The sequence below is a fragment of the Eutrigla gurnardus genome, assembly GCF_963514095.1.
Source record: "Eutrigla gurnardus genome assembly, chromosome: 2".
Taxonomy (NCBI): domain Eukaryota; kingdom Metazoa; phylum Chordata; class Actinopteri; order Perciformes; family Triglidae; genus Eutrigla; species Eutrigla gurnardus.
This window is the reverse complement of record NC_139916.1, coordinates 26765483-26788589: the sequence shown is the minus strand read 5'-3', so window position 1 is coordinate 26788589 and position 23107 is coordinate 26765483. Positions and strand designations below refer to the sequence as shown.

The following is a 23107-nucleotide window of genomic DNA, read 5'->3' as shown; positions in this document are numbered from 1 at the left end:
GATGCAAGTATGGAAGGCGGGTGTTCACACCAAATCCAAAGTGAATTTTTCACATCGGCTGGTTTACTACAGCTGGATGAACCCAAAATAACTGATTTAATTACAATAAATTGATAAAAAGGATGGTGAAATAAGTCCTAGTGGTGGGACAATATATCGACATATCAATATCAATGTTCAGTCTAATAAGTGCAACAGAAATTTAAGTAAGGAAGGAGTAAGGAAAACAGGAAGAGCAGTACATTGAACAGCTGTTGAAGCAGGACTCAACAGTAGCCATCTTGAGAAATAGGCGACCTTTGGTTGCCATCAGTGACGTATTAAAAAACGTTGTGCATGTCAATGAAAAATCCTCCAGGCACACTGAAGTTAAATACGGTGTTCCTCAAGGTTCTGTGCTCGGACCAATTATTTTCAACTATGCTTCCTTTAGGCAACATTATTAGAGAACTTCCATTGTTATGCTGATGATACTCAATTATATCTATCAATCAAGCCTGAAGAAACCAATCAGCTAGTTAAATTCCAGGCATGTGTTGATGACATAAAATCCTGGATGACCCGCAATTTTCTGATGTTAAACTCTGATAAAACGGAAGTTATTGTACTTGGGCCTAAACTCCTCTGAAGCTGGCTGTCTAAAGATATAGCGACTATTGATGGGATTCCCATCGCCTCAAATACTTCTGTAAGAAACCTTGGAGTTATCTTTGATCAGGACCTGTCCTTTCACTCACATATTAAACAAACAACAAGGACAGCCTACTTTCACCTGCGTAACATTACTAAAATTAGGCCAATGCTGATTCTTTGTTACCTCAACGCTGGACTATTGTAATTCCTGTAATTATCAGGCTGTTCTAATAAATCTGTTAAAGCTCTCCAGCTGGTCCAGTAAGCTGCAGCGCGTGTTATGACTAAAACCAGTACTCGAGTTGTAAAAAAAAATCAGGGGGGATGGTGGATTTTAACGTTTACGACAGATCATTTGTGTTGATGACCGCCCAAATGGTGGGAGACCAACGATGTACCCTTTTGATTATTGTTTAAGCACAAAGATAATTATATTCTATTACTCTAAAACAACATGCATGCTATGGATATATGGATATACATATATATGTCAGATACTCCTTTCATTGATCTTGACCAAGGCACCTCAGAATTGGAGTTGGTCCCCAGGCTGGCATGGCTACCACTGCTCCTACATAGTTAGGGTAAATGCAAAAAACTCCTGCTCTCTTCCTTTTTCTGCCACAAAAACATAAAATATATGTTAAAAAACCTCATTTGTAGGATTAGCTATATTTCCTCCTCTTTGAAAAAGAAAAGTGTATTTAGAATGATCAAACCTGTTCCTCCTCCAGCTCTAGGCTCCTCTGCTCTCCGTCCTGCTTCCTCGCCATGGTTATCCTCTATATGAAGAAAACAATGGCATTATGGTTTTGTTAGAATGAGCAGGCAGTCAAGTGCTGTCAAGTTATGTTTTTTTTTGTTTAAAATAAGAGGGCTGTGTCACGAACCTGGCTCTAGGCCATGACAAACCAAACCGAAAAAGGACAACAAAACTTGCAATTCCATGTTTTATTATAATGTTGGGGTTGTAGCAGGAGCAGATTTGGTTATCAACAGTTAATTATTCATATCAATATGATTATCGGTATTAATAATTATATTTAATATATTATCATGATATAATCATGAATAAACGGGGCACCACCCTGGGATCAGGGAAAAGATAACCTAAAACTGTATTCAGTCTCAATATAAAGGTTTATACTCACATGCCAATCATCGTGATCATTGGCATGGAAGCATAAAAACAATCTAACAATTAAGAAGGGCGTGAAATTCAAGCACTAGCCTTCACAACCTGCTGTTATCCAGTGACATATACACAACAAGCACAAGAGACCGCTAGTTATAATATAATAAGATTTATTAAAATCAGTAATAATGATCACAATCAATAACACTGCAATTAACAAAGCCTTATTACCTAACTACCTAACACACAAAACTAAGCTAAACAGAAGGAGAGACACACGTGGAGTGTGTGTGTGTGCGTATGTGTGTGAGTGCGTGCGTGTGCATGTGAGAGTGTGTGTGTGTGTGTCGAGAGAGAGAGAGAGAGAGAGAGGGATGGCTATGTGCGGCCACCAGATAGAGCTATTCCTCGCAGCGTTCAGGGGCGGAGCCACTGACGTCCGATGGAGTAGCGAGAGAGAGAGAGAGAGAGAGAGAGAGAGAGAGAGAGAGAGAGAGAGAGAGATGGCCGTATGCAGCCACCAGATGTAGCTATGTCCCTAGCGTCCGCCGGGAACAGCTGGCTTAGGACACGTGTGTGTGGCGTGTATGTGTGTGTGTGTGTTAGCGGGACACAAACAAAGAGAGAGAGAATGCGCGAGCGATATTCTGAGGCTCAGAAGGCGTGCCGCTATCACACGGGCGCGCGTGAATGAACTGGCGTTTATTCCGCGAGACCGGTCTTTTAACTGATAGTAGAGGCTTTCTGAGCTCGCGAATATGGCGGGGGTTAGTCGAAAACACTGTTACAGAAATCAACCCAGCGGCGTGGGTACACGATCAGCATTCAAATACAGCAGCACATGAACAAAGGACTCAGCGGTCCGCGATCAGAACTTAAAACACATTAACAAGAATTACAAGCATGTCCTACACTATTGAATCTCTGCTTCTGCCCAGACAAATAGCCTCTTACTTTTGTCGATGTGAGATGCGTCGATGTGAGGGTTTTGTCCCGTGCAGTGATGGCGTTCCTTGACGCCGGCAACGGACGGTAGTTCGTGGGCGCTCGTTCAGCGCCGGATCCAATTGGTTGAAGAAAACCGTTGGTAATTCTTCCTTCTGCAGGGAACGAGGAACAATCGCGGGGCTCGGCGATTTAGTCAGCTGATTTCAGACAAAGACGGGTCGAGTTATCCGTTCTGCTGGCAGCTGGGACGAAGAAAGTTTTGGGGAGTCCAAACAGTCTGTATATTCCATGGAAAAGAGGTTAAACAGTCATTCAGGTTAAAGTCCATAACTTGATGGAGGCATTGTCTGGACAGAGATTGAGGCAAAGTCTGGACAGAGATTGAGGCAAAGTCTGGGCAGAGACTTCTAACTATCTAACCTATATTAAACATCACTAAGGCACAATTTATACAAACATCAGCATTATCATTTCATTCGGGAAATTTCAAACAGGACCCATTCCTACTATGAAAAACAGAACGAAGACGGAAGGAAAGCGAGGAAAAGGAAAAGGGGTTAGTGGTCGCTAGGCTTACTCCGGGAGGAGGTTGGAGTTAGCCTGTGGGATGTGTGTGGTATCTCTCCAAAACCTAACATTTAGTATAGCTTTAGCCTATGTGTATCCTGTTTCCCTATGATAGATAGATTGAGGATGAATCTTATGCCCAGGTTCCTGGGGTCTACTGAGATCGGGATTGCATTGCCAAGACTATAAACCAAACGCACTTATGAAGGTTGCACCACAGTTGTAATAGCGGATTGGAGGATTTTCGTGACCAAGCATCTAAGGCATGTAAGGTGTTATTGAGCAGGCTGGAGTGTAAGTTGACAGTGGCTACGATTCCCTGAGGGGGTGTTGCCTAAGTTCTGCAGTTGTTGTCACTGTGAGAAGGGTTTGATGTTTAGGTGTTAGTGCATGCGGTTACACCCTACTGTGGCCATGGTGAGTCTTCTCCTGGATGAGAGGGAGACTGCCTCCCCCTTTCGGGTGCGGCAACTGCGATCTCTAAGAGGTGTGACAGGTTTGTAGGGCTTGATCTGATTCGCATGAACCCACTTGTGTGTGGCTGGGTGCCTTGGTTGTGAGACCCTGATGCGGTAAGCCACTGGTGATAGCTTACCGATGATCTCGAAGGTTTGACTCCTCATGAGGATGTCGTCCACATAGATGAGGTTACCGCGTGCAGCCGCGTCACTCATCGCCTTGTGGAGGAAAATGTTGAACTCGGCTGGGGAGTTTGAATACCCAAAAGGACAGCGGTTCCAAGTATACTGGCGGTTCCCAAAGGAGTAGGCAAGCTTATGTTGGTCTGTTGGATCAACTTTCATTGTCCAGAAACCATTAGCGATGTCTACCGTTGAGACATCCTCAGGAGGAATTTAGACTGATGAAGACAAAGAGGAAAACTTTATGTATACACATGCACACGTAACCTTCCTGTCACTGGCCTACTGCTCACTCCCACCCATCCTCAGCAACCGTGGTACCTGGGAAGCAAATTAAGAGAAGAGGCAGAGCAAGAGCAAGTCAACAGTCAGCAGGTAATGGCAGTATACATTTAAGCACCCGTTCAGAGAAAAAACGAAATTCAAGTCAAAGGAGCACGTGACAACGCATCCGCCATAACGTTGTCGGTTCCTTTAATATGCCGGATCTCCAGGTCATAGGCCTGCAGAAACAAGGACCATCTCATAAGCCTCTGATTTGGGCATCGCAGGGACTGTAAAAATGTCAGGGGGTTGTGATCCGTGTAGACCGCTAGGGGCACTCCTCCCACATACACCTCAAAATCCTGCAAAGACCAGACGAGTGCCAGTGCCTCCTTCTCTATAACAGAATAATGGGCCTGATAGCCATTCAACTTTTTCGAAAAGAAGCTAACTGGTCTCACCACCCCGCATCATCCTCCTGCAGCAAGACTGCCCCTGCTCCCACCCGGCTGGCATCCACCTGGAGCACAAATGTCCGATCAAAACGTGGAGCTGCCAAAACAGGGGAAGAGCACAGTAGACATTTCACATTTTCAAAGGCTTGCCTACATTCAGGAGACCGCACAAACTTTGCTTTCGCCTTTAGTAACTCAGTCAGAGGGTACACAACAGTGGAGAAGTTTCTACAAAAGCTCCAGTAATATCCAACTAGGCCCAAAAACCGCTGGAGCTCTTTTTTTTGTTGTAGGCAGCGGATAATTGGCGACTGCCACAACCTTGGCCTGGACTGGAGCCACACAGCCCTGCCCCACTACACGGCCCAAATAAGTGACTGTTGCCCTAGCAAACTGACACTTGGCGAGGTTAATGGTGAGCCGCGCCTCAGCCAGCCGCTCAAACAGCGCCCGGATGCGCTCAAGGTGAGAGTGCCATGTGTCACTGTAAATGACCAAGTCATCGAGATAAACTGCACAGCCCTCCCCCAAAATACATGGGGAGGCCCAACTTGACGAAGAAGGCACAGCAATGTCATGTTGGAGCATGTAATCTATTTCAGCATCCAGGTGTCTACGCTTCTCAGGTGACATGCGATAGAACCGTTGTTTACAAGGTTGTGCGTCTCCCACATCAATATCGTGCTCGATCCACTGTGTCTGAGAAGGACTATCACCGAACAAGCTAGGATATCTCAGCACCAACTCCGATAACTCCCGACGTCCCGACTCTGGCAAGTGAGACAACAATTTTTCAAAATTACGCAACAACTCCGAGTTTTTTAGACGACCATAAAGCAGACTGTCATCAGGCTCCGGCACACCATCATCATGCACCAGGGACACTGAACTTACAACCAGAGCAGGGCGGACAGCATCTTTACTATCCTGCTCTGAATCGGAGTCACGTTTATAATATGATTTCAGAAGGTTCACATGACAAAGTTGTTTAGCTTTTTTCCGTCCTGGTGTGGTGACTAAATAATTCAAATCTGAAATCTTTTCCATCACGGTGTATGGACCCACGTACTTGGCCTGAAATGGCAAACTCACAATGGGCATAAGAGCCAGAACCTGATCGCCAGGGCTAAATTCCTGATGTTGTGCCCGCCGATCATACAGCTTCCTCATCCTGCTCTGTGAAACCTGCAACTTCTCCCTCGCCATACTACCTGCCAAATACAACCGGTGTCTGAACCCATTCACAAAATCCACCAAATTTTTAGGCGGTTCTACATCCACCCAGCTATCCCTAAGGACCGTTAAGGGCCCCCATACCATATGCCCAAAAACTAAGTAGTTCGGACTAAAACCCGTACTCTCCTGCACAGCCTCCCTCGCGGGCCAACATCAGCCACGGAAGACCGTCTTCCCAGTCTTTGTCTAGCTCGACACAGTATGCGCACAGGAGAGACTTCAGCGTCTGGTGGAACCTCTCCAGCACGCCTTGGCTTTGCGCGTGGTAAGCCGATGACTGGTTATGCCCTATGCGTAAAAGTTTCAACACCTGTCCAAACATGTGTGAAGAAATATTCGAGCCCTGATCACTCCGAATAATCTTCGGGATGCCAAACACTGAAATAAACTGGGTTAACGCATTAACCACTGCTTTTGTGGTTATGGACCTTAGCGGGTACGCAGCCGGATATCTAGTGCTTTGGCACATAACCGTGAGCAGATACTTACAGCCCGACTTTGCGCACGGCAGCGGCCCCACACAGTCCACAATGAGATGCTCAAATGGTTCACCTACCGCCGGAATGGGCTGAAGTGGAGCAGGCTTGATGCACTGGTTCGGTTTCCCTGTTAATTGACATGCATGACATGTTTTAATATACATAGCGACATCCCTTTTTACACGCGGCCAAAAAAAAAGCCGTCAGACATTCAAATAGGTTTTCCTAACGCCGAAGTGTCCACTTTCATCATGTGCCACTTTTAACACCAAAGGACGGAATTTAACCGGCACCACCACCTGGAAAACAGCCTCCCCCACGTTATCATAACCCAGCGCTTCCCATTTCCTTAACAACACCCCATTCTGCAAAAAGTAGCCAGTAGCAACACTGCTAATTTCAGAAGCAGACAAAACACGGTCAAACATTTCTTTTAATGAAGAGTCACTCTGCTGCTACTTCACCAGCTCACTATGTGACACCGACAGCGGAAAATCCGACAGGGATGGAACCACGTCAGTTTTGTCACATTCCACCTCTGCCAAAGCCACCGGCCCCACTCTACCCCCTGCTCGTGTGACCACACAAGCTGAAGGAACATCATGTAGCACACCAGAGCCTCCGTTAAGCTGTCCGTCAACCGGAGAGAGTGAGTGAGGAGTGTCAGCCCAAACCCTACTACCAGCCAAGCCATTGCCCAGAATAAACTGCACCCCTTCAATAGGTAGGGCCGACCGCACCCCGACGGACACTTCACCCTGCACAAGATCACAGCTCAAGAACATTTTGTGCAAAATTATGGACAAAACCGTTAAGCCCATCCTGCGACTCAGAATACGATCACCAGTGTCAGTCTCTTCGGACAAAGGCAACACAGAGTCCACAATGTACGAGTCATAGGCCCCTGTATCCCTCAGGATTTTTATCGGGATTTTAACATCACTGCCAACCCGAGAAACAAAACCCTCTCGAATAAAAGGCGCATAAGCAGCCAAAACACCAGGCTCACAAGAAACAGAAGGACTAAGGGACAGTATGTCAGGGGCATCGGAAGTCCTGACCGGCGCAGCAGCTGCAACAGGCTTAACATTATATTTCGTTCCTCTATTTCTAACCTGCAGCATAGCACACTCGGCCTTCCAATGGCCTGTCTCATGACAGTAGTTGCAGCTTCAACCTTTATCGTAGTTACCTCGGGGTTTAGAGTCAAATTTAGAAGCAGCTTTCCCTATCCGTGTCCGGTCAATCGAAGCTGTACCAGGATTGTTCCCCCTCCATCCAAAATCATTACGCACAGCCGCGCTCTTCCCAAAATTGCTCCGGTGAAGTAAAACATACTCGTCTGCCGACACCGCAGCATCAGCAGCTGTAGTAACTTGCCTCTCAGTGATGTACGCAATTCGACCTGGGAGCGTAATTCTAAATTGTTCTAAAATGACCAAGTCGCACAACTCATCAAAAGTGGTAATCTCCAGCGCAGTTAAACAGCGTTTGAAATGGTTGGTTATGTCTCGAGAAGATTCAACATACGTTTGTACCGTCCGCTTCCCCCACCACCTAAAACGCTGCCGATAAGCCTCTGGCACCAATTCGTAAGACTTGAGTACCGCAGATTTTAATTTTTCGTAGCTCGCGCTATTCTCCGTACTCAAGGATGAATATACCTCCTGCGCTTTTCCCGTGAGGACACACTGGAGCATTAGGGCGCAGTCCGCATCCGACCAGCCCCTGGCATTGGCAACACGCTCAAACAATACAAAAAACACATCTGGCTCTCTCTCATTAAAGTGTGGCACTAACTGCAAATTATTAATGTCAAACAGACGCCCTCCAGCTCCAGAGAGAGATTCACCAGCCACTTTCCCTTGAGATAGCTGAGCTCCCTCAAAGTCCAGCTTAGCCTTTTCTGTCTGCTGGTGAATCACAGCTAACTCAATTTGTTTCTTAACGTCCAATTGATGTTTCCGCTCGTCATGCTCAATTTGCAACAAGAGGAGTTGTTTCTGCGGTTCAAACGTAAGTCCCTGCGTTTGAACCGGAAGAGCAGAAATCACTGGATGAAACTCACTCCGATCGGTTGTCATAACCCCCAATTCAACCAGTTTTACCTTCAACATAGCTTTTATATTTTCCTTGAGCTGCTTATCCCCCACACCCACTGAATAATGCTCTGCAATTTTAAGTAACTGCTCCTTAGTGATGGAGGAATATTTATTTATTAAACCGGCAATATTTATGCATAACAGCTGACCCAACACGCTGTATCCCAAACAGGCCCGACAAGACACGAGCAACGGAGAATTAATCCCGTGGAGCTTGCCCGCTATCTAACCACCCAGTTGCCCTAACTAAGCTCCCCCCTGGTCTTCATGCGGCTACTTGTGGTGGGTATGTACTCAAGCCCGATAGATCAGTGGGGTGACCAGCAAGCTAGTAACCCTCCCGAATACCACGGATGCAGTGGCGTGTTCAGGGAGTGGCCGTGAATACCCCAATATTCACGGCACTGAATGTAAAGGCAGGAACACACCGGCCCAACCGTTGGACGTCTGAAGCGTTTGGAGAGGCTCGGACGAGGTCGGGAACACATATGTTTGGTGTGTACAGCTGCGTCGGAAGCTTTCGGAGCCGCGCGGACGTTGTCTGATCAGACTGAGCATGCGAAGTCTGAGGAGGTGGGCTGTTGGACGTCTGAGCCATTGGATACTCTGATTGGCGGTGTGCTAGCGAATCAGAGTATCCAATGGCGGTGTGTGGGCGGGGCGGAAGTGACGATGGTAAACTCCGTATTACTCGTTCCCTACTGAGACGACGTCTTCGTAAAATAATGAGCCCGAGAGCACACAACGCGAGTGTCACCCTAGCCAGAGTCATCTTTCCAGAAATGCCAAGTATTTAGTCCACAAAGGTCTTCTCGAGTCGAACGAATACTGAACCAAGACTGTGGCACTTTATTGTTGCACATGTTAAGTTTTGCACAGTTTTGTTAAGTTCATATTTTGCCCAGAGTCTTCAGAAAGTGCATTGTCTTTTTTGTATGTACTGTTGAAGTTAGAATAAAGTATGGTAGTTTTCAATCACATTTGTATGTTGCCTTTTCCTGAATGTTGTGACTAGTAGGTCTGTTCTTGCTTGCAGTGTTAGTAAGTGAAGTAGATATGGGTTGTGGATACAAAAATGGTAAATTAATGCTATGCCGACACCTGGGTGTGGGTGTGCATACGTGAGTGTATATGTCTGCGCAGGCGCTCCTGCTCACACTTCATGCCACCCCTGCATATATCAGTGCCCCACTGGTGCCACCCCTATCAAAAATGTCTGGACACACCACTGCACGGATGTACTCCCAAGCCATGCTTCACCCACGTTGGCCACAACACTATCAAAACAGCCCAACGAACCCAAAGGGGAACGCCGCTACAGCCTACCAGGAAAACTCTGCCCCGTCAAAACGCTGTGCGCACCAGAACCAGCGGCAGTTACCCGGACCACCTAACTGCTCAGACCCAAAACTCTAAATATATCCACTAATCTGCTAGCCAACAATACTATGTCCTTTCCTTCTGAAAAAAAAAAAACATACTTATAACCAGTGATGCCACTAACGCGCTACTTAGTAACGCATTACTGTAGTCGGACTACTTTTTTCAGTAACGAGTAGTCTAACGCGCTACTATTGCCAAACCAGTAGTCAGATTAAAGTTACTTATCCAAATACACGGTGCGTTACTATTTTTGTCAGTAAAAAAAAAAAAAAAGATTTGCTTTCTTCTTGCGTCTCAGGGGGGTGACGTATGTTAGCCGACACCTTCACGGACGGTCGCGTGTAGTCGCTATACCGGCAGAAACATAAACAATGGAGGGGGAGAGATACGCATTTAAGCTGGAAATACAAGCATTATTTCGACTTCATCTCAGCAAAAGATGGCAACATAAAGGTTCGTTGTACACTCTGTTAACAACAAAGTGTTGTCTACTTTCAAGAATACAACGTCAAACTTGAAAAAACATTTAGAGTCACAGCATGGCACGACCACATTAAACGAGCAGGTCCCGCCCGGTGACGGTGAAAAGGCGCAGCGTGTGAATAAACAAGACGAGTTCTCGATTTCACGGAGCTCCTGCTAACTCAGTCTGTGCTGAAATGCGAGCGGAGTCTCTCTTGAGTGTTTAGTGGAGAAATGTCTCGCTGCTTGCTGGCCCCACCCCCTCCCTTCATCATACGCCGCTCATACTTGAGGACTGTGTTCATCCTTTGTTCCATAAAACCAATCCTTGCTGCTCTAATGCTGGTTCAATATTCAGAAAATGTTCATTCATGATGTTTCTGCCATTACAATATGCAAAAGAATTATTGAAGTTAAGTGAAGTCAAGAAAGACTGTATTTATTTTTTCATATAAAAACATGTATTTTCTTTCAGGACAGTTTTCAAGTGCAACCTAAAATGTCAGTGGATACATTGTTGATGTTACTGTTAAAAAGCACATCAATAAAGTGAGTAAAATGGCAAAATCGGTAGTTGGCAGCTGTTGAATGTAACTAATAAAGTAACTTGTAATCTAACTTAGTTACTTTTAAAATCAAGTAGTCAGTAACTTAACTAAGTTACTTTTTAAAGGAGTAGTCAGTAGTCAGATTACTTTTTCAAAGTAACTGTGGCAACACTGCTTATAACCAAAACAACAATATTTACGACAAAAATAACCAAAGAACCAAGAGACCAAGGGCCCTAGTTTCGTAGACCAGCGCAGGGCGGCGCAGGGTGGCGCAGCCGGCGCAGTGCAAGTTTCGACCCGCGCAGCCTTGCGCACCGTCAGTTTGGCAGTTTGGTAGATTGCCTGCGCCAAGATGGGTGTGGCGGCGCAGCAGGGGGAGGCGTCACAGATTCAGCTTGGCGTAGCGGAAGTTTCGTGGCAAAAAGCCTCGCCGAGACTGCGCTGAAAGCTCGCCAGCTCCAACCTGGTCTACTCTCGGCGCAAGGTGCAAGGCGTAAATAAAGTCCATTCATTCAATGCGAATCACAGCTGGCGGATCGGAAGTTTGGCGGACCGGCGCGCAGTGCGCACACGTCACCGAGACCTCACAGGCAGGTTTCCACAGTTCCAGGCACATTTAAATGCAATAAACAATCACAACAAACACTATTTAATGCAACTAATTGAATCAACACGTGAATTTATATCTATATAGATTGTCCCGTCACATCTGACGTCAGATCAAAGGCGGATGGCACGCGTAACAGAAACTCAGCCTCTCGGACCAAAACATCTCCCTCTCTCTCTCCTGTTTTTTATAATATCAGCATTGTTATTATTATGATACGCGCGCACAGCGCGTGATGAGCGTGGTGGGAGCGCCGGCGCTGCTTCTGTCATCGGGTTGTCAAGTGACGGAACTTGCACTGAACCTCCCCTAACGCATTAAAGGAGAGGAGAGGAGCTCATTTGATTGGTGAAGATCTGAATCGGCTGTATTAATCCCAGTCCACGCCTCGTCTCCTCCTCGTCTCCCACTCACGCCTTCTTCTCCTCCCTCTTTCCCACTTGCGCCGGTGGGCGAGACGGGAGGTGTGCCTGCGCGAGCCTGCGCGGTGCACGAAACTTGCAAAGTCCAGGCGGACACACCCCGTCGGCGCGGCGCAGGTGCGCTGAAAGCTGACTGCGCCTGGTCTACGAAACTAGGGCCCCAAATGCGCAAAACGCTCCCACACAACTTTTACGCACGTGTGCACTAAAGCAATAAGCGCAACTCAAACTAAATTAAGCAACTACAATCCACAAACAAACCTACAAAAACGGATTTTGTCACGAACCTGGCTCCAGGCCATGACAAACCAAACTGAAAAGGAAAACAAAACTGGCAATTCCTATCATAACTTAAAAAATAGTCACAAAAGAATGAGGTGTGTTTCAATCTGTATTATCAGTAGTGTGCGTGTGGGTGCATGAATATGGTGATGTGATGTGTGGTGTGCAGTAAACTAGTGATGTTATGGTTTGCGTCGAGGCTTCGAGGCATGTGTCGAGAATTTCGGCTCCTCCCCCAACGAAGCTCCGTGTCGAAATCTGATTCACCTCGGCAAAATGACGTAGCATATGACGAGCGAGGCTTCGTTTCGGGCTACTTTTTCGTGATACAGGTACCGCGGTGATACAGGTTTACAATTTGCGGGACATTATGACTATAAAAATGCCTCATACACGAATACTAACTCGTGGGTTTATCAGTATTCTTATTAATTATTCTTATATATTCTTATACATCATTATTATAAAAATGGGCACATTATCAAAGCATTGTAGGTTCAAATCCAAGGTGGAATTGCAGTGTAGGCCTACCACTTTGACTAATATATCACTTTTATCATTATTATTATACATCATTATTGTAATTATTACTACTGCTGGCCATACTACAAAGAGGCAGTGGTGTAGTGGTTAAGAAGTTGGACTTGTTGTTAAAGAGTTGCAAGTTCGAATCGAGGATAGAGCTGCAACCATCCACCCCCATGCATCCATTACTTATATTACAAATTATTATTATTATTATTATATATCATTATAAGTATTACTCCTATCTCATGTTTCGGGTGGTGTAGTGTCTAAGGACTGGGACACATTATCAAAGTGTTGTAGGTTCAAATCCAAGTCTGTGGTTTACCAAATGACTTATTTTCTATCTTGAGTTCAGAACTATTTATGAAAGGCACACTCACACACATGTATCACCAAGATGACTTTAATTCTCAAATGATTTGATGTTGGATCGGCACATATAGCAAGCATCTCATGTTAGGTTGACTGGAAACTCTTTTACTTTCTTCATAATTTCATTCACCACTAGGTGTCCCTAGCGTACATATTTGAAGCTTTGGGGTCGAACCATTTTGGTGGTTCATCTGGCTGAGAGGCTTTGATGTTTCATGAGGCTTCATCTCACCATCACTACAGTAAACTAAACAAAAGATAACAAAACCCAAAAGGTGCCAATGTGGTCAGCGTCTGAGTGAGAGGGGAAACGGGCAAGAAGCTGGGCCTTTTATCCTGTAGGAGCACTGATTCCAGGTGCTCCCAATCCCAGCAATCAGGTCCTCGTCACCAATGCAACCAGCTCCTACCTCAGAGACAACACTGTTAGTCACACATACATACAGGGGCCGTCACAGCTGTCCCCTAGCCCCAATTAGAGACATGTTTATCGTTCCAGTAAGGTATTTCAGGTGAAACAGAACAAAAATCTATCATTAACTTTGTGAATGTAAATGTAAAAGGTTAAATAATGACAACTATTTTTTGTCACCGTTCATTTTAAATTTTTTGGCTTTGTATGTGAGTTTAATTCACCAAAATCTTGTGATGTTCAGCCATTTCATGGTAAGTGCGCCCTCTATTGGATAGTGGTGGCTAGGCTGCATTTTCGCCTTCCTCGCTGAGTCTGCATTCTACTTGACAGAGGCTGCTTCTGAATGAAGACAGAATCCTGAACATCGCAACGCAGTAATCGGCGGAGTGCAGACCGCGCCGGCTACACAAAGTCTAACCTGACGTTAGCTAGCTAGCTGGCGTTAGTTAACAAGAAAACATGCCCGTAAGCTCCAAACTAACATCGTTAACTGTATTGTTATCCCCTCTGTCCAGAGAGTCCACCTTTGGTGACATATTAAAAGTATTCTTGACTTACCTTCAGTGTTACTTTTTGCCTTATTAAAGCCGAAGTCCCTCAGATCTGACGTGACGTCAATTAAAAAAAAGTGTCACTATATGTGCGTGACCCTCGTTCACGGTATTTTTAGCCGAATGAATATGCGCAAAAAGTAAATGTTTAAATAGTGGTAATATGTTCACATTCATTGATAAAATCACGCAGGGGATGGGAAGGGGGGATGGCCGTTTCAGAAGGGGGATGATTCTGACCATCTTTATTTCAAGGGGGATGCCATCCCCCCGCACCCCCCCTCAACTCGAGTACTGACTAAAACTAGAAGAAGGGATCACATTTCTCCTGTATGAGCTTCTCTGCACTGGCTCCCAGTAAAATCCAGAATATAATTTAAAATCCTCCTCCTCACTTACAAGGCTCTTAATGGACAGGCACCATCATATCTTAAAGAGCTCATTAAACCCTACTGTCCTCCTAGAGCACTACGCTCTCAGAATAAAGGGTTACTTTTAGTTCCTAAAGTCTCCAAAATTAGAACAGGGGCCAGAGCTTTCAGCCATCAAGCTCCTCTTCTGTGGAACCGTCTTCCGGTTCTGGTTCGTGAGGCAGACACTGTTCCCACATTTAAGAGTAGGCTTAAAACCTTTCTCTTTGACAACGCTTATAGTTAGGGCTGGCTCAGGTTTGCGATTAGCCTGCTCTTAGTTAAGCTGTTATAGGCCTAGAATGCCGGGGGATTATAGTGAAACACTGAGCCTCTCTCTCTCTCTTGCTCTCTCCCTCTCTCGCTCTCTCTCTCTGTATGTTCCCCGGAGTCCCTGTGCTTTCTCACCTACCAGGTCTCCCTGGACCATGGTGGAACCTGATCCGGAGTGCACCGATGCTGTGGTCTTGACTCTTACCGCCAGTATTTTTAATTAAAGTAATTGACTAAAATCGGCATCTCTACTGTCACTAACTTGACTACTCCCGGGATCACTCCCAGGAGTCTGGCTATGCTTTCTGGTCCAGCAGAGTCCATTGAGGTCCTGACTGATGCAGACTGCTAACTGGCCTGATGCTGGAAACACCACATTGTAGTTCCACCTGCCTGCTGTGTGACTGCTCAACTACTCCTGCTTTTTGGTCTACGGCGACGTGGTTGGGATGGATCCATCTCGGCGTGGCTGTGCCTGCTGCCATGGACTACTACTGTTGATACTATTGCTTCCGTTAATACCACCACTACTGTTAATGCTACTACTACCATACTACCAACACCAAATGCAGTTGGAACCCAAGGGCCTGGGCTGCACGAGATTTCTGCCTAAAAGCCTATTGTATTGACTCTGGACATTTTGAGCGTATTCTAGTCCTGCTCAATGTGTTAAGTGTCCTGAGATGACCTCTGTTGTGATTTGACACTATAAATAAAATTGAATTGAATTGAATTGAATTAAAAAAGTGATGGTTTTCAGCCCATTAAATTGTCATTCTACCATTACACTAATATTATGTTCTCAAAGTCTTCACTTTGAAGTTTCTGTAAAGGTACAATAGGCCTGCATTATATTGGAACACAACTGACTGATTACAATATTGCTTCCATCAAAATGATGGACATATTGGGCACTAGTTTCGTAGACCAGCCGCGCCGACGGGGTGTGTCCGCCTGGACTTTGCAAGTTTCGTGCACCGCGCAGGCTCGCGCAGGCTCGCGCAGGCACACCTCCCGTCTCGCCCACCGGCGCAAGTGGGAAAGAGGGAGGAGAAGAAGGCGTGAAGGTGCGTGTCCACAGGGGCGATTTTAAACGCGTGTGGACGCGCCGCTTCCCAGTATTGCACGCTTGGCGGGCTGCCACTAGAGGATGATTGACAGGCGCTCTCCTTTAAACAACAAATTTTTGCGAGCGTTCGCGAGCGTTCCCGAGGCGGCGAGTCGAGCCCGGCGCCTCTGATTAGCATAAAGTAGATTCGACTTCAACTTTAGGCAAATGAGGAGCGGCCAACTCGCGCGCCGTCTCTCGACATTCGCCGCGACGCTACCAGAATGCATTGCACAGCTTTTCACATAGACAATGAATGGGACGCGGGGAAACACCGCAGCCTGTGGACACGCACCATGAGTGGGAGACGAGGAGGAGACGAGGCGTGGACTGGGATTAATACAGCCGATTCAGATCTTCACCAATCAAATGAGCTCCTCGCCTCACCTTTAATGCGTTAGGGGAGGTTCAGTGCAAGTTCCGTCACTTGACAACCCGATGACAGAAGCAGCGCCGCCGCTCCCACCACGCTCATCACGCGCTGTGCGCGCGTATCATAATAATAACAATGCTGATATTATAAAAAACAGGAGAGAGAGAGGGAGATGTTTTGGTCCGAGAGGCTGAGTTTCCGTTACGCGTGCCATCCGCCTTTGATCTGACGTCAGATGTGACGGGACAATCTATATAGATATAAATTCACGTGTTGATTCAATGAGTTGCATTAAATAGTGTTTGTTGTGATTGTTTATTGCATTTAAATGTGCCTGGAACTGTGGAAACCTGCCTGTGAGGTCTCGGTGACGTGTGCGCACTGCGCGCCGGTCCGCCAAACTTCCACTCCGCCAGCTGTGATTCGCATTGAATGAATGGACTTTATTTACGCCTTGCGCCGAAAGTAGACCAGGTTGGAGCTGGCGAGCTTTCAGCGGAGTCTCGGCGAGGCTTTTTGCCACGGAACTTCCGCTACGCCAAGCTGAATCTGTGACGCCTCCCCCTGCTGCGCCGCCACACCCATCTTGGCGCAGGCGATCCACCAAACTGCCAAACTGACGGTGCGCAAGGCTGCGCGGGTCGAAACTTGCACTGCGCCGGCTGCGCCACCCTGCGCCGCCCTGCGCTGGTCTACGAAACTAGGGCCCATTCAGTCAATGATGGAACATAATGCAACCTCTGCTGCAGAGCTGCAGTAAACAGAGTAGACACTGCACTGTGTCTGAATGATGCATTGCACTGCAGAGCTGCCTTTCTCAAATGTGAGGATTTGTTGCATGTCTTTTGTGATAGTTATCAGACAACACAAGACATTTTGTGAAGTGATTCACGAATAGAAAAATTGACAGCTTAATCGACAACAGAAATGATAGTTGCAGCCTTGCGTTCCTGAATACATTTGAGGAAACTGCCTTAACATAAAGAAACATTTGTCAATTATTATGAGTAGATGCTACAGTGAAAGAACACTGCTCAGCAAAACTGGAACAATTCAAATCAAAGGGTTAATAAAAGAAAAATTCATATCACACGGTGACAAACTATGATCATGTTTACATTTCTGGTATTGTTGTTTTTGGCACCTGAACAATAATCTTTACTGTTTATATTATGTTTTTATTTGCACTCTTTCCTATTTTATTTGAACTGCCGCTCAACGATTTCCCTCTGGACGAATAAATCACCATCTTGCTGTTTTTGCCTTCCCTGAGAAGCACTGACGATGACAAGAGTATAAATTAGCTTCTGTTTCAACGTGTTAACGAGGACTCTGAGACACACACGTCTGTGTGTGACCTGGGCTCAGGTATGTGGAAGGACGGACAGAGATGGTGGTGAGGTGACTAAAGCCTTTCAGATGTTACTTTTACTACAATATGAGGTTGTTTCCACAGGGTTTGCCAACTTTAAATGCATTTACAATTTTAAAATGGAACTGAACCACCCTGTTTAGTAGATGCTCTTACATTTGGAGAAAACAAACTTGTAATGTAATATTTTGCAGATGATGATTTCAGAGTTCTGTTTATAGTATATTTAAGGTAAAGCTCAGGTTTTTAATGTCACTTTTCTGCTGCCAGTTTCTTGTCGCTTTGTGATAATTTGTGATTAATTTATTTGCAAAAGTAAGATGGGTTTCAATATAAATATACCACGAGAGATAAATAATTCAAATTCGTTACGGACCAATTTTAAAGCCTTTGTTCGCCAGTTGTGCTAATATAGATTAAATACTTGACACTGCATTTCAATGTTATATATGTGTTGATTGCTGTCAGACAGATGGTAAAAGAAAGACAGAAAAGAAATCAGGTTGCAGTGAAAAGGGCACAAAGGCAGTTTTTGGTCAATTAACATCTGAGTAAACTATTTAAAAAATGTGTTGATGCATTTCTAATTCAAAATAATTAGTCATGTTTATTGCCAAATAGGTTTTGTATTGGTAAAGCATGAATATGTAATAGGGGGGTAGTTTCAGTTATCTGCTGTTTGCAAAAGAGTAAAATAAAACCTGAGAATAAACCCCAGATTAAAGTAATGAGGCATTAGAACTGAATAAATGTGTTATACGATCAAATTCTGTAAATTTATATGATATGGTGAAAATACTGCAATACTTGCATTTTTTATTACAAAAAGTTGTTTTCATATTCATATGTATTTCTGTGGTTTGCAGTGAAACAAATAAGTTGAAAAAATACTTAATCATACTACAAACAATAATAATTGGCACCTTTTTTGAAGTGGTAAAAAAATAATTAGTAAAATATTTATTAATAAAATATAACTAACTAGATTTCAAGCAGGTGATTCTGTAATGTGATAATCACGTGTTCAACCAGTAGAAATCCAGCAAAGGACTCATTCTGCTGCCTTGTGTAGTATGGAGGAAAAGAAAAAGGAGCAGGGGATTCTCTGAGGAGGTAACACAAACGATCGTAGCCAAACACAAAGAGTCTCAAGTCTCCTTCATGTCCTTGTGTCCACCATTTATCACTCATCATGGTGACAGAGAACACAACAGAGAGGTTGACCGAAGGTTGTAGTGAAGGATTGTTGGGATGGTGGAGAAACGAACTCCAACTCAACACATCAAAGCTGGCTTTAGAGACAAGAGGTTTTAATGTCGCAGCAACCATCAAGTCAATGACCGCTGCCGAGAGACTCAAGAAAGGCAAACCACACAAGACAAACACCTTCTGGGGGAGGATGTCCTGAGGACAGATGAGACCAAATTAAAAGTGTGTCGTATGGTAATTAACACGACCTTTATGTTTACAAAAAAAAATGAGTCCTTCAGAAATATAACACAGTAACAGTCAAACATGGAGGATGTTTTGCGGTGGCTTTGCTGCCTCTGGGCCTGGTGTCTTGAATTTGTGGATTCATAAAATCCTGAGATCACTGATGGATTTTAGAACTCAATGTTCCAGTCAGTGTCATAAAAGCATCATAAAAGTGCTCTTTTAATTTGTTGAATTTACCAATATTTTGACTGACTGTAAAGAGATTTACTACATTTTTTTATGTCACATTTTTAAGGTATACACTCTTTCTGTCTTAGTGGAGTATGACTTCTACGGTGGGTCCTGAAGGCAACATGACTTATCAGGTTTGGTGATTTATTTCTTTTCAAATTGATCTTTACATCAAAGGAAAGGTAGAACTAATTCCTGATTTTACAGCCATGACATTGAATCAATGTCTAATATGAACTGTTGACCTGACCACATGTAATCTATAAATATCACCTGATGTCAAAAAAGTGAAATGTCCCACATTGTGGGGATTAGAGGAGACATTACACACAGAAAAATACTTTTAACTCGGCTGAAACACAGTCATGGATTCAAAAGGTGTGTCAAACTGATCCAGTAAAGGGCCGCTGTGGCTGCAGGTTTTCATTCCAACCAAGCAAGAACACACCTGACTCGACTTATTCACCTACCTGATTGGCCTTCACACCTTGATTGGTTGGATCAGGTGTGTTCTTGCTTGGTTGGAATGAAAACCTGCAGCCACAGCGGCCCTTTACTGGATCAGTTTGACACACCTGAAATAAATGATGGTTGACTGTATTTGAGATGCATTTTTATTTCTTTGTCTTTGTCTCCCTCTCTGGTTGGATCAGTTCACACTCGTCAGAGACACCTTCACCACAGCGACCATGAAGAACCTGATTGTGGTTCTGGTCTGGCTCATCCTCAGTTACATCAACGGCAGCTTGGTGGCCACCTTTTTTAGACACCGGGTAAACACCCACACACAGAGCAATGGCCATATGTGAGCTAGTTTATGTATAGTGTACGTATATATGAAGATTAACCATCAACAATTTTGATCATCAATTAATCACTTCAGTATTAATAAAGCATTACAGTTACTGTTTCATGAGGGCATATATTAACTTAAAAATAGTAAATTCCACAGAACTGCTGATTGAGATACAGATCAGACAAAATAAAACAGCTTTTCTCCACTTTAAATCAATTCAGGCCTTTTTCAAGCAGAAAAGCTTCTCAAATATGACGTGTGTATCTGTGTAGTGTCATGCATGATTGTAAACAGAATATTATTAGCACAATTATTCAGACAAAACAAAGTGAAGATATCAGCTTGGACTGGAAATACATATTCTTCCCTATTTTCTGATATTTTAAACCCCACAATTTTAATCAAGAAAATCACTGGCAGATTAAATGTTAATGCAAATAACAGTTAGTTGCAGCCCTACTTATGTTTGCCATCATATAAACAATATTAATATACTACAATTCATTATTAATTAGGCATGGGATGAGAGGAACATTTCATGTCACAACTATCCTGTCCAAAATAATTCCTAATGTTATCCCAATAATCATCAAACAATTCTTAAAACTCTTAAAAAGGCACACTTAATGCTGGAATCACTGAACATTTTGTTAAGAAGAAAATATTTGGACTGCCTCACAGATAAGACACACATATTTGTATTACCACACATCATTTTTGGCAAAAAACAATCAACTAATGATAAGCTCCCCCTGCATAACTCAATAAATAACAAAATGTTCCCTGTATTTATAAGGGTTAGTTGTTTTTTTATTGTGATTTGTAATCAAATCTTCGCATCTCTATTAAACCACTTTCATCATGTTGTCTCATCCTCTAACTCCATATTTCATTCCGTCCTGTGTCTTCCTCCAGATATTTTATGAAGACCCTCGCTACATCCTCTTCATCCACATGGTGATCAACGACGCAGTCCAGCTGACCGTCACAATCACGCTCTTTGTCCTCAGCTATATCTTCTACAAGATCAACGTGTCCTTCTGCTGCTTCTTCATCCTGTTGGCAGTCTTCACCACCAGAAACACCCCCGTCAACTTAGCCAGCATGGCCATAGAGCGCTACATCGCCATTTGTGAGCCTCTACGCCACCCCCAGATCTGCACAGTGAGGAAGACGTACATCGCCATCGGCTTGATTTGGTTTATGTGCGTGGCTCCGGATATTACAGATCTGTTTGTGACACTCGCCACCGAGTCCCTGGGCTTCTTTCATGAGTCGGTGTTCTGCTTGAGGCAGAATGTGTTCAAAGACCCGATCCTGGCATCCAAAAGACTCGCCTTTGACATCATCTACTTCTCCTGTGTCTTTCTGACGCTGGTCTTCACCTACTTGAGGATCCTGTTTGCCGCCCGGGCCCTCTCCACAGAGAAGGTGTCAGCCCAGAGAGCCAGGAACACCATCCTGCTTCATGGGGCCCAGCTGGCCATGTGCATGCTCTCCTACGTTTCCCCCAGTTTGGAGATCGTTCTGCGTCTCATGTTCCCCGGACGAGTCCTGGAAATCAGGTTTGCAAACTACTTGATCGTCTACATCCTGCCGCGCTTCCTGAGCCCAATAATCTACGGCGTCAGGGACAAAATGTTCAGGAAGTATCTCAAGAAGTGCCTGTTGAGCAACAATTGTAGGGTCCAACTTCAGAGAGTGGCCCCTCAGGACAAAGACAACATGAAATAGGTTTATTATATGTTGGTTTCACTACTTTGAGTAGAGTTAGGGTAATGCTTTGTTAAGTATTAAGGGGAGGCACAATTTAGGAAGATATAGGATTTTATAGAACCTTTCCATTTAAAACTAGGCATTCAGGAACTATCAGAAAGAATAGAATCACAGAATGGTGCTATTTAAAAAAAATCCATTATTTATTATTTGTACTTTACAATCTTCTTTCTAAGGTGCATGTGTCTTATGTGTAATGCAATAAAATGTTGTTTTTTTTGGACAAAATGTGAGGTAAAGTGATGCCAGTGTGTTTTACTGCTATTTTGAGCAAATTATGATGATTATCAGGATAATATCAGCAGTTTTCATATTGTCCCATGTCTATTCATAATTAGTATCAGAGAATATTACACTTGATTTGGTTGTTTTTTAATCTAGTGATTTGTATTATTCAGTCATTGTTTGGTCAATTTGTTGTTTAGTCAATAAATGACCAGAAAAAACTCACTAACGGAATAAAGATTTGAAATTTTGAATGTTTTTGTAGATCACTCTAACAAATATAGAAAAATTCCTGAATGTCTTGAGTCACAAAAAAGGGTATGTAAAAATTAGATGTATGTATTTATGTATAAATGCATATGTGCATTTGTTACATTAAAAAACAGAGAAAATTGTCTTATTTCATGTAATTGAATCCTTTAAGGTCGGCTAAAGTCACTGGAACAAAATATGAATTGTTTTATGCTGCCGTTTTTGTGGTTTCGACTCCCTTGAAAAGCAGCCTGCTCTCCGAAAAATTCTGTTCCCACTTCCAACACTACAAAACTGCATTGTGAAATAAGTTTCGAGGGAAACGTATTTTGTTGTGGATTGCAAAACAACCGAAAGGACATAGTTTCAACAGATTGAAACGTGGTTTATCAACAAAACTAAATTAAACAAGCTACACAACAACATATTTAGCTTTAGTCAACAAAACAACTTGGTTAGGTTTAGTAAAAAAAAAAAAAAAAAATGGTTTAGATGAAAATGGCTTTGAAACACTAAAACACAACAAACTACTTGGTTCTAACGGGACACTTACATCAGTCTCTGTGGTGAAAGTCTGCTCGTTAGGGAACCAGTACATAAACTGTGACATCATAACCCTTAGCCTATCTCCATGACGACCTGATCAATACCCAGAAGCATCCATATGACCCTTTTATATGAGACAGCAGACTGCAGGAGGCATGAGAGGGGGCTCTGTCATCTGTGAAATAATAATATTTTGTTCTTAAAGTGTTACGATACAGCTCATATTTAAGGATATTTCTTTCTTCTTTGCTCTTTAAAAAAGTGTGAAAACGTTT

The 23107-nt window shown here is 44.0% G+C and overlaps 1 protein-coding gene across 1 annotated transcript; it reads left to right on the top strand.

The window, feature by feature from the left end:
* Positions 1-19335: 19335 nt before the first annotated feature.
* LOC311021300 (odorant receptor 131-2-like) lies at positions 19336-21767 on the top strand (the record flags this gene model as incomplete). Its single annotated transcript, XM_084021760.1, has 3 exons — positions 19336-19371; positions 19891-20010; positions 20949-21767. The coding sequence occupies exons 1-3, from the start codon at positions 19360-19362 to the stop codon at positions 21765-21767; spliced, it is 951 nt and encodes a 316-aa protein (XP_083877886.1). The 5' UTR covers positions 19336-19359.
* Positions 21768-23107: the final 1340 nt, after the last annotated feature.